The sequence below is a fragment of the Mirounga angustirostris genome, unplaced genomic scaffold (genome assembly GCF_029215605.1).
Source record: "Mirounga angustirostris isolate CCGP_5_RB_7025 unplaced genomic scaffold, mMirAng1.0.hap1 SCAF_10, whole genome shotgun sequence".
NCBI lineage: Eukaryota > Metazoa > Chordata > Mammalia > Carnivora > Phocidae > Mirounga > Mirounga angustirostris.
In genome coordinates, this window is record NW_026991718.1 from 36,782,643 (window position 1) to 36,794,669 (window position 12,027).

Genomic DNA, 12,027 nt, shown 5'->3' on the forward strand with positions numbered 1-12,027 from the left:
TCGTCACATGCATCTCTGTGGCTCCTTCCAGAATACTAAGGACAGCGTCAATCTGTGAGGAATGGTCATTGGGACAGGTAGTCTGGGAGGTTGTAGATACGTGCCCGTCCCTAAACCAGGTGCGTCAGAAAGGCCTACGTGGTCACTGAGGGCCCAGAAATCTGCTGGGTTTTTTTTTTTTTTTTTTTTTTTTTAAACAGATGGTACTGTTGCAGATTGTTCTTAGGAATAACAACTTCTTACATATTCTCTAGCCCTCTCTGATGAATCCCATTTAGTTACTTGCTGTTTCATACTCATTTAATGTTTCCCACTAAGAAGGTAGTAGTAGAGGAGAGAGGGAACGAGGGGCACTAATATAACTTGGGAAATCGGGAGTTTTACTGCCTTTTTACTACTAGTTTTGTAAACTCTTTCCACTCATTCGAGCTAATAAACTTTATAGTAACTCTGCGGTTGGTACTGTGCTCTGAGGTGTTTGTCCTTAGAGCCTCAAATCAAAATAGACTTGTATTTTTAAGTTGAGCCTGTTTCTAAACGATTTTTGTTTTATGAAGGTCTTGGCTTCCTGCAAGATTCTGGCCTTTGCGTTGTGGCTGATAAGCTGAACTTCATACGCTATCTGTCCCATTTCCGCTGTGTACACAGAGGGGCCGATTTTGCCAAGATGAGGACCACCACGGTGCGCAGGCTGCTGCCGGAGTCCTGGGGCTTCCTGTGTCCTGTGCACACCCCAGACGGGGAGCCCTGTGGCCTCATGAACCACTTGACCGCTGTGTGCGAGGTCGTCACACAGCGTGTGCACGCGACCTCTATTCCCGCCTTGCTCTGCAGCCTGGGTATGTGGGGCGCGACTGGAAGTCGTTGGTTTGGGGGTGTGCGCTTTCACAGGTGCAGATTGTTAAGGTTTGCTTATTTGGGGGCTGAGCAGAGAATTCCAGCAAGAATTCTGTTTCCTCTTCTATGCAGGAGTTGGGCTGGTCTCTTGGCTCTTCTATAGGTCAGGTGCCTTTTTTTGAGAATGAGTGAAGAAGTTAAATGTTGTAGTTTTGTTCTTTCACCACCACCCCCCACCCCACGCCAAAAAAAGATGTCAAAGCGTTTGAAATAAAGCAGCATTCAGCATTTAATAATCAGAAATAACATTTGGGGTCACTCTCCTTGCATCTGATGGCTCAACCACTGCATCTCTAGGTAGGAAACAGTGTCATTTTGCAGGAAAACAGTTAAAAAGGAGTTGTCTAGTCTGTACCCTGATGTCATCAGAGACATAGCCTTTGTTCCCGGGGACCTTCTAGCTGCGCTCTCTGCTTTGGCTGAATGTCCTGGAATGACCACAAAAGCAAATACATTTTAGCAAGTAGGCAAATTCACAGGTATGGAATCCACAAATAATGAGGATCAAATGTAGTTAGGTTTTGGGGGAAAAGTTAATCTATTTACATGGTTCAGATCAAAATATAGAAGGTAGACAGTGGAAAGCCTCTCTTACACCCTTGTCCCCCAGCTGCTCTCCCCCCCAGACAGAGTCACTCGTTGCCCATGTGTCCTTGCTTAAATGACCTGTAAACACTCAAGCAATATAAAAATGTGCTGGTTTAGAGATAAGATAACTAGAGGTCTAAAATGACGAAGCGGTTGCTGAAGCCCTCCGGAGGGAGTTCTGGCTGTAGGAAAAAGCATTCCGAAGTGAGCGTTCTGTTTGTTCGTTTCCCCAGGGGTCACTCCGGTTGACGGAGCTCCACCTCGACCGTACAGCGAGTGCTACCCCGTCCTGCTGGATGGCGTCATGGTTGGCTGGGTGGATAAGGAGCTTGCTCCGGGCATTGCAGATTCTCTCCGACATTTTAAGGTGATCTTGCGTCTTGGTGAATTGTTTTATGCCTTGATCTTGATTGTCAGTTCTTTTCTTGTTGTTGAGGTAGCCCCACAGCCATCTAGAGTGGTCGGGGGTCTGGAGGTCAGAAGCTAATTCCACAAGTGCCCGTGTACCCCCAAAGTGGCAGAGTCTTGTCTTGTGCTGGCCTCATAGGTTGGGGTCAGTGACAGATACTTTGACCTGAAGGAATTTTTTTTTTGGGGGTAGTTTCCTTGAGGCCCTAAAAAATGTTAACTTTTTTTGTTTTGTAAATATTAGTGGCATAAAAGGAGCCTCAAATATCTTCTTTATACTTGAAGTAGTATTAAAGATAGGCAAGATATTAAGTCCTATCCTGTTGGCTTCTGGATCTTGAAAGTATATTGTTAAAAAGTCACAAAGAAAAAAAAAAAAGTCAAAAAGAAAGACATCCTTTAACTAACTTACTTGGAATTTTCCTAACAAGAGTATTGCTATGAAGAGTGTTGCACTGAAGAATTGTTCTTTGGCAAGAGGATGAATTGTAGTTCATGCTCTGGTCTATTTGGTTTAGTTTTGGTTTTGTAGTTTTAAAATTGTTTTACTTTGATATAATTGTAAATGTAAAGACGTTTGAATAGCACAAAGATGTCCCATTACCCAGATCCACCAATTGTTATGTTTTGCTCCACATGCTTTATCCATTTGTATGCTCTTTATAAATAGGTATGTAGTTTTTTCTTCTGAACCATTTGAAGGTGGTGGACAGGCAAGACCCCTTTTCCACAAAGATTGCAGCGTATTCTTCCTAAGAACAAGGAGTTTGTCTCCTCAATAACCACAGTATGCTTTTTAACATCAAGGAAGGTCAGGGTGGTGAAATGCTCTGCTGATACTCAGAAGATGTCAGTTGTCTCAGTCATGTCCTTTATGGCATTGTTCTTGCCATCCTGGGCTGGGACCCAGGCCGGCATCACATATTACATGTAGTTATCATGTTTCTTTAGTCTCCTTTAATCTGGAACAGTCCCTCAGCCTTTCAGGTCTTGACTTTTTTAAAAAAAAACTACAGGCCAGTTATTATATAGATATTCTTTAATTTATGTTGGTGTGGAGCTTTCTGATGATGAGATTCAGGATATCCTTTCAAGAGGCACATGATGTTGGCTTGTCCCACAACTGGTGATGTTAATTATGATCACTCTAAGGTTTTATGCTCTAGGTTGGTCCATTGTGCTATTACCAGTTTTCTGTGTAATTAGTAATTTGTGGAGAGAGATTTGGAAGCTACGTGAAAGCCTTTCCCTCATCAGATTTTCCCCCTGTGAGTTGGTGACTTCTTTGCAGAATTATTACTATTCCATTGATGATTCTTTGCTGAGTTACTACTTGATGGCTGCCAAATGGTTCTAGCTCCATCATTCCTTCCGTGTTTATGAGTTTCTGTTTTGTAAGGCAGAGTTTTCCTTTCTCCTCCATTTGTTTGTTTGTTTATTCACATGAGCATAGATTTATAAGATGCTTGTTTTATTTTATGAGTATTCTGTTGCTGTTGCTTATTTTGATGCTCAAATTGGATCTGTTTCCAGGCTCTCCAGAAAGTTCCTGTGGTTTGGTTTGGTTTATAAATTTACATAACAAAATTTACCATTGTAACCATTTTTAAGTGTATAGTTCAGTGCCATTGAGCACATTCATGTTGTTGTGCAACTATCACCCTATCCATCTGCTGAAGTTTTTCATCATCCCAGACTGAAACTCTGTGCTCATTCAACAGGAGCTCCCCATTTCCCCCTTCCCTAATTCCTGGTAACCACTGTTCCATTTTTCTTCGTGAACTTTGACTTTGCTAGGTACCTCATGTCAGTGGAATCATACAATGTTTGTCCCTTTGTGTCTGGTTTATTTTACTCAGCATAGTATTTTCCAAGTTCATCCGTGTTGTAGCATGGGTCTGAACTGCATTCCTTTTTAGGACTGACGAGTATTCTGTTGTATATACCACCACGTTTTGTTTAGCCATTCGTTTGTTGGTGGACACTTGGGTAGCTTCTAGCATTTGGCTACCATGAATACTGCTGCTATGAACCTGGGTGTACAGGTACCTGTTCGAGTCCCTGCTTTTGGTACTTTTGGGTGCCTACCTAGAATTGGAATTGCTGGATCATACAGTAATGCTGTGTTTCATTCTTGGGTATATTTGGGGACAAATCTGTAATTTTTTCCCTTAGATGTGTACTGAGCGTATTATATTAATTTATTCCCTAATAATCATCATTCTCTAATAATATGATGAATAATGAATCCTAAATTCCTGGAATAAGTCCCACTTGGTCTCGGTGTATTTTTTCTTTTCTTTTCTTTTCTTTTTTTTTTTTTTTTAAGATTTTATTTATTTGAGAGAGAGAATGAGATAGAGAGAGCATGAGAGGGGGGAGGGTTAGAGGGAGAAGCAGGCTCCTCGCCGAGCAGGGAGCCCAATGCGGGACTCGATCCTGGGACTCCAGAATCATGACCCGAGCCGAAGGCAGTCGCTTAACCAACTGAGCCACCCAGGCGCCCCTGGTGTATTTTTTTCTTAATTGACGTAAGTATCTGTTTTATAAAAATTAGAAAGTTTTCCTTTGTTTTCAGTGCCCTGGCACAGTTTGTGGAACATTGGGTTATCCGGGCCTAAGTCTGCTAGAATTCCCGTCTGAAACCATCTGGCTCTAGCGCTTTCTTTGGGGTTAGTTTCTGGATACCTTTCTTTCTTTTTTTTTTTTTTTTTTTTAAGATTTTATTTATTTGACAGAGAGAGACACAGCGAGAGAGGGAACACAAGCAGGGGGAGTGGGAGAGGGAGAAGCAGGTTTCCCGCTGAGCAGGGAGCCCGATGCGGGGCTCGATCCCAGGACCCTGGGATCATGACCTGAGCCGAAGGCAGACGCTTAACGACTGAGCCACCCAGGCACCCCTGGATACCTTTATTTCTAATATGGAAATTGATCATCTTTTAAAAGGCTTTCTACTTTTGTTGAGGTCTGTTTTGGTGAACTGCATTTTATCTATTTCATCTTGATTTCTTAGAGGTATGCAGAGTATACCCATGATTTTAAAATTTAGTTTCAGTGGGTTTTTTTTTTTTTCCTGTTGTCATTTCTTACTCAGTACATTTGTGTGTATGTGTCCCCCTTTTTTTCTTGATTAGGTTAAGTGAGGGATATTTGTTGATTTTTTTTTTCTTTTTTAAGAATGAAGAATTTTGATTTGTTGCTTTGAACCTTTTTCAGTACTATACCTCATTAATTTCAGGTTATATCTTTGTTAACTTGTGGGGGTTTTGTGTGTACGTGTGTCTTTGTTGGTTTTGTTTTTGTTTTTTTTGCTTTTGCCTTAAGAATTTAATCCATCTATTTTTCTTGATGACTTGATTAGCTGTGACTGCCCTTAAGTTCTGATATATAGGTTTCATTATTTTTTCACATTTCTGTAATGTGGGTTTGTATTTTACCCAGGAGTTGATTAATAAAAGTTTTGTTGTTTTGTTTTTTAAATTCCAGGTAGAAGGGTCTTTTCATTGAATACAGTTTAAAATAAAACCAGTAATGTACTACATTCTAGACATCAGAGGACAAACTTTACATTTAGTGTGTTCACATGCACCTTCTTGGTTTACCTTTCCCCTAGTCTCCCCCATTACCAGTTTGCCACAGAGTGAGGCTGAGCCCCTCAGAAGGTAGGGCTTTTGCCAACTCTGGATACTGGGTGAGTGGCTTTCTGTGTGGTGATGAGACTGGCACTACGATGTTACTGGCATAACTAATTTCCTGATTCTGCTTTTTATATTTGACCTCCTTTCGCATTCTGCCCACCTCCTGGGTGGCAGGGAGATAGATGTAAAACACATCACTGCTTCTTAATTGAACTCTTTTTTTGTTGAAAACAGGTGTTGAGAGAAAAAAGAATTCCTCCCTGGATGGAAGTGGCCCTTATCCCCATGACAGGAAAACCAAGTCTCTACCCGGGATTATTCCTGTTTACCACTCCTTGTAGACTGGTGCGGCCTGTGCAGAACTTGGAATTAGGCAGAGAAGAACTAATTGGAACTATGGAGCAGGTTCGTAGAGCACTGTAATTGGTTTCTCTGTGTGCTCGTGTAGTATACAACTTTCGGAGACTTAATAACCACTGTGTTTTGGTTTTTTGTTTTTTTAATAATGATTTTATTTATTTATTTGACAGAACACAAGCACAGGGAGTAGCAGAGGGAGAGGGAGAAGCAGGTTCTCCACTGAGGAGGGAGCCCAACATGGGGCTCGATCCCAGGACCCTGAGATCGTGACCTGAGCCAAATGCAGACACTTAAGCAACTGAGACACCCAGGCGCCCCAACCACTGTTTTTTAAAAGTATTATCGGGGTGCCTGGGTGGCTCAGTCCAACTCTTGATTTCGGTTCAGGTCATGATCTCAGGGTTGTGGGATCGAGCCCCGCATCAGGCTCCATGTTCACCGGGAAGTCTGCTTCAGATTCTCTCTCCCTCTCTCTCTCTGCCCCTCCCCCTGCGTATGTGCTCTCTCTCTCAAAAAAAAAAAAACAAAAAACTTTTTATAAAGAAAGTGTTGTCATTGTTTAGTAACAGTTGGGCATTTGAAAGAAAATCAGAACTTACTTTCTGCCTCCTCTGTGACCTTTCGCACATCGAGAGAGAGGATTGGTGGTCACATTACCTGCCTTCCCATCTTGCCCAGCTCCTTTGTGCCTGGCTCTGCCTCAGGTGGTGAGGTGAGAACATTCCATTGGACTCACAATTTTTGCCTACATCTTCACAGTTGCAAAACTGTGGGCTTCGTGCTACTTCAAAATGTCTTTCTTCCTGTCCTTTACGGTTGGACCAGGGTGGATTTAGAATGAAATGTGTCAAGCAGACAGTATTTCTGATTGGAAGCTTCCCATTGGATCCCATCAGTATTCATGATGCTGAGTGGGGAAGGTTTTTGTTCTAGTCTTTGGGTCCTAAACTCTGAGAGATAGGATGAGTTAATACGTTCTCAGTTATTCTGTGCCTTGAACTTCCTCGTCCTTCCTCTTTTCCAGATCTTCATGAACGTTGCCATCTTTGAGGATGAGGTTTTGGCAGGAGTTACCACTCACCAGGAGCTCTTCCCTCACAGCCTGCTGAGTGTGATCGCCAACTTCATCCCTTTCTCCGATCACAACCAGAGTCCTCGGAACATGTACCAGTGCCAGATGGGTAAGATGGTGGAGGGCGGTGGTGTTCACACAAGAAAGGCGCCTGTAACTTTTTTATTGTGAAATAATTTCAAACTCAGAGAAATGTTGCAAGCACAGTACAGAGAACTCCTATAAGCCCTTTATGTAGATTCTCTTAACGTTTTGTCCCATGTGCACCGCTTTCCATTTGGAGGTAAGTTGCAGACACGATGCCCCTTTACCCCTAAGTATTTCATGTGTATTTCCTAACAGTAAGGGTGTTCCCTTGCATATTACAAGGGCAAGTATTAACATCAGGAAGTTTAACATTGGTGTCATTATACTGCTTTATAGTCTTTACTCACATTTTGACTGATTGTCCCAAAAATATGGTTTATGGCAAATTTTTTCTGTGTAGCACCTAATCCAGGATCACACGTTGCATTTAGTTGTTGAGTCTCTTTAGTCTTTTAAATTAGATCCTTAGCCTTTGTCATTTTTGACATTTTTGACCTCTTTGTACCTTGAACAAAAAGGTAATTTATTTTGTGGAATGTTTGTCGATTTGGATTTGTCTGAGATCTTGTGATTTGATTTTTGAGGAACACAGGCCGTTGTCATCACCCACATTTCACCACTGCTGGTGCTCTGCCTGCCTGCCTGATGATTCCGGTTTCCATTGAGTGTCGTATCCCTTGAGCCTGAAAACCTTCCTTTAGCACTTTTTTTATAGTTTAGGTTGCTGGCTACAAATCTTCTTAGTTTTTATTTCTCTGAAAATGTCTCTGTTTGATCTTCACTTGGAACTGGATGTACGATTCTGATTTGACAGTTACATTTTTTCAGCACTTAAGAGATACTACTGGGTCACTTCTTGGTCTCTGTCATTTGTGCTAGAAGTCAGTGGTTGTAAGTGTCATTGTTTGCTTGTATATAATGTGTTATTTTCCCGTCCTTAAGATTTTCTCTTTATATCTGGTTTGTAGCTGATTGATATGCCTAGATATGATGTTCTTTGTGCTTGGGGCTTACTGGTCTTCTAAAATCTGTTTTAAAAGGTTTCATCAAATTTGTAGTTATCTGTCATTATTTCTAAAAACACTGCTTTTGACCTCTTGAGTTTTCAGCATGCGTCATCTATGTTAAACCTTTTGATAATTGCCCCGTAAGCCACTGGGTTTCTGTTCTCTTTTTTCCTTTGTTTTCTTTCTTTCTTTTTTTTTTTTTTTAAGATTTTATTTATTTGTGAGAGAGAGAGCACGAGCAGGGTAAAGGGCAGAGGGAGAGGCAGATTCCCCGTGGAGCAGGGAGCCTGATGTGGGACTCTGTCCTGGAACTCCGGGATCATGACCTGAGCTGAAGGCAGATGCTTAGCCGGCTGAGCCATCCAGGCGCCCGCTTTGTTTTCTTTCTCTTCATACTGGATCATTTTTATTGATCTATCATTACCCTCACTGACTTTTCATTCTATTTCAGATATTTAATTTTTCAGCCTAGAGTTTCCATTTGTTTCTTTTTTATAGTTTGTTTTCTCAGAGATTGTTTTCTTTGTGAACATATTTTCCTTTATGTTTTTGTTTTGTTTTGTTTTAAAGGTTTTATTTATTTGTCAGAGAGAGAGAGAAGAGAGCAAGCGGGCAAAGCAGGGGGAACGGCAGGCAGAGGGAGAAGCCGGCTTCCCGCTGAGCAGGGAGCCCGATGTGGTACTCTATCCCAGGACCCTGGGATCATGACCTGAGCCAAAGGCAGACGCTTAGCCGACTGAGCCACCCAGGTGTCCCTCCTTTATGTTTTTGAGCATGGTTGTAACAGGTGTTTAAAAACTGTTGTCTGAAGAAAAAAAAAAAAAAAAGTCTGCTAATTCCAACATCTTTTTTTTTAAGATTTATTTATTTATTTATTTGAGAGAGCTTGCATACACAGAGAGGAAGAAGCAGACTCCCTGCTGAGCAGGGAGCCCAATGTGGGTCTTGGTCCCAGGACCCTGGGATCATGACCTGAGCCCCTCAGGTGCCCCGCTAATTCCAACATCTGGGTCGTCTCGGGATCAATCTCCATTGATTACATTTTTCTTGAGTATGGGTTATGTTTTCCTGTTTCTTTGTATTTCTGGTACTATTGGATCATATCAGGAACATTGTGGATGATAGGTTTTAAGACTCTGGGTTCTATTATGTTCCTTTGAAGAGGATTGGTTTTTAGATTTAACTGATATCTAAACACAGCAGTTGAAGTTCTTTTAGTCTTAGGTGGGCTGCTTAGATCTGTCCCATGCATGCATAGTTCAGTCCACCAAAGATTTGGACTCAGTTTATATGTAGAATTTAAGGCTCTCCCTTTATGGTTCTTCCCTTTCTAAAATGTCCCCCCTTACTTTCCAGTTGCTGTTGTGCTCTGAACTCTATTCCTTGGCTCTTCAAGCCAGTAAAACTGTAGGTTTTTATCTAGGTTGTAGCCACTGTAGTGACTGTACCATCAGGCCAAAAGAAACAAAAACATTAAAAACTGAAAAAGCTAGTAGTTCACGCCGTTCCGTTTCTTTTGTCCAAGTATAAATTCCTCTCCAGTCCCTGACGCCTTTTGGTTACTCTCCAGTGCTTTCAGATTGTGTGTGTGTGTGTGCGTTTGCCCATGTGGTGATTTTTTGTTTTGTATTGTTCTGGATCTTATGTGCTGAGGGTGGTCTTGTAGGAGTAGCCTTCTATTACTGAAAGCTGGAAGTCTCCTTTTCGGTATTTTAAAATGCACATATATATATTTAATCTTAAAAATCACTTTATTTCAGATTGATTCTCTATAATGTAAAGTAGTAGAAAGAAGACTTACTTCCCTACCCTCTGTACCCCATACCCAGAATTAACAAATACTGACATTTTGCTCTGTGTAAGAAAATAATCTAATAATAGTTACTGTCCCCTTTTCACCCCTTTTCTTCCTCCACTAGTAATACCCTGTAGTTTATATATATCCTTTATTATCCCCTTTTTATGCTTTTCTTATATTATACACATGTCCACAAACTATGGAATTGTCTGGGATGTGTTACAAATGTACATAAATCATACAATATTAAATGTCATTCTGTGCTTTTTCCCCACTCAGCATTGTTTTCATGGTCTGGTTACATACATACATGTGGTTCTGCTTTATTTTCATGCTGTGTATTAGTCTGCCACGATTGATTTATTCATTCCCCTATGATGAATGTTTTACTGTTTCCTATTTTATTTTATTTATTTATTTGAGAGAGAGAGAGGCAGACTCCCCACTCGGTAGGGAGTCTGATGTGAGGCTTAATCCCAGAACCCTGGGATCATGACCTGAGCAGAAGGCAGACACTTAACCAACTGCACCACCAGGCACCCCTCGAATTTTATATATGACCTTTATAATCAAGGGAAACAAACAAGATGCTAAAGTTTTTTTTCCCTTTGTAGGGAAGCAAACCATGGGCTTTCCACTTCTCACTTACCAAGCTCGGTCAGATAATAAACTGTACCGTCTTCAGACTCCACAAAGCCCTTTAGTAAGACCATACATGTATGATTATTATGACATGGATAACTATCCAATTGGGACAAATGCCATCGTTGCTGTTATTTCTTACACTGGCTACGATATGGAAGATGCCATGGTAAGTTCTACCAAGAGATGTAGTTCAATTCCTTTTAATTTGTAACTTTTTTGTTTACTGTTTTTCTTTTTTTTTTTTAAAGATTTTTTATTTATTTATTTATTTGAGAGAGAGAGAATGAGAGAAAGCACATGAGAAGGGGGAGGGTCAGAGGGAGGAGCAGACTCCCTGCCGAGCAGGGAGTCCGATGCGGGACTCGATCCTGGGACTCCAGGATCATGACCTGAGCCGAAGGCAGTCGCTTAACCAACTGAGCCACCCAGGCGCCCTGTTTACTGTTTTTCTACGTCCTGGTGCATGAGTGTTCTGTTAAATGATTAATTGCTCGTCTCCATTGAAAGTGGCAAGCCCTGAGGGATATTCACTAAATATTCAGATATGCATATACTGTGCATACTTGAGTGCATAGTATGAGTAGATGTTGAATGAATGTAGTCTTGGATATATCTACCTTTTATATTTATGCATAATTAGGTTTTAAGCCATTTATAAGTGGGTTTTAGTAGTGTAGGTGGCTTGGAAAATGCGGAGTGTTTTGTTTACAGTTTTATTTGCGAGAGAGAGAGCATGAGAGAGCACAAGTGGTGGGTATGGGCAGAGGGAGAGGGAGAAGCAGACTCCCCGCTGAGCAGGGAGCCTGACGAGGGGCTCGATCCCAGGGTCCTGGAATCAGGACCTGAGCCAAAGGCAGATGCTTAACTGACTGAGACACGCAGGCGCTCCTGAAAATTTGGAGTTTTTAAATTAGAATGCCAGTTATCCTAAACCAAGTATTTTAATTCTAACCATTTTTAATATTGTGAAAATCCCCATTTGACCTCAGTCTCTTGAGTTAATGATTCTTTGACCTTGTAGATCGTGAATAAGGCCTCCTGGGAACGAGGCTTTGCCCATGGAAGTGTCTACAAATCTGAGTTCATAGATCTCTCTGAAAAAATTAAACAAGGAGATGATAGTCTGGTGTTTGGAGTCAAACCTGGTGACCCGCGGATTTTGCAGAAGTTAGGTGATGATGGCTTGCCATTTATTGGAGCTCAGCTGCAGTATGGAGATCCGTATTACAGCTACCTGAACCTCAACACCGGGGAAAGCTTTGTGATGTACTATAAGTAAGTGTGGGTACCCAGTGCTATTTTTTGAAGGCTGTTTCTCAGTGAAATTGCTGAGGTCAGTGAAAGTTATCTTGTGACAGGAGAATTTTGGAGAAGATAAAAGTGGTAGCTCAGTTACTGACTCAGTCATAACTGAATTGGCATTTCTTTTTTTTTTAAGAGCTTTCTATTTATTTATTTGACAGAGAGAGACTGCGAGAGAGGGAACACAAGCAGGGGGAGTGGGAGAGGGAGAAGCAGGCTTCCCGC

General features: G+C 41.4%; 1 protein-coding gene across 1 annotated transcript in view; it reads left to right on the top strand.

Moving 5' to 3' along the window:
• POLR1B (RNA polymerase I subunit B) overlaps positions 1 to 12,027 on the top strand; it is a 39,944-nt gene that overhangs the window by 12,636 nt on the left and 15,281 nt on the right. Inside the window, exons 9-14 of the mRNA XM_045884559.3 lie at positions 558 to 839; positions 1,719 to 1,852; positions 5,766 to 5,936; positions 6,916 to 7,072; positions 10,470 to 10,666; positions 11,522 to 11,775. Coding sequence (XP_045740515.1) covers positions 558 to 839; positions 1,719 to 1,852; positions 5,766 to 5,936; positions 6,916 to 7,072; positions 10,470 to 10,666; positions 11,522 to 11,775 — 1,195 coding nt within the window. The remainder of the gene's footprint in view (positions 1 to 557; positions 840 to 1,718; positions 1,853 to 5,765; positions 5,937 to 6,915; positions 7,073 to 10,469; positions 10,667 to 11,521; positions 11,776 to 12,027) is intronic.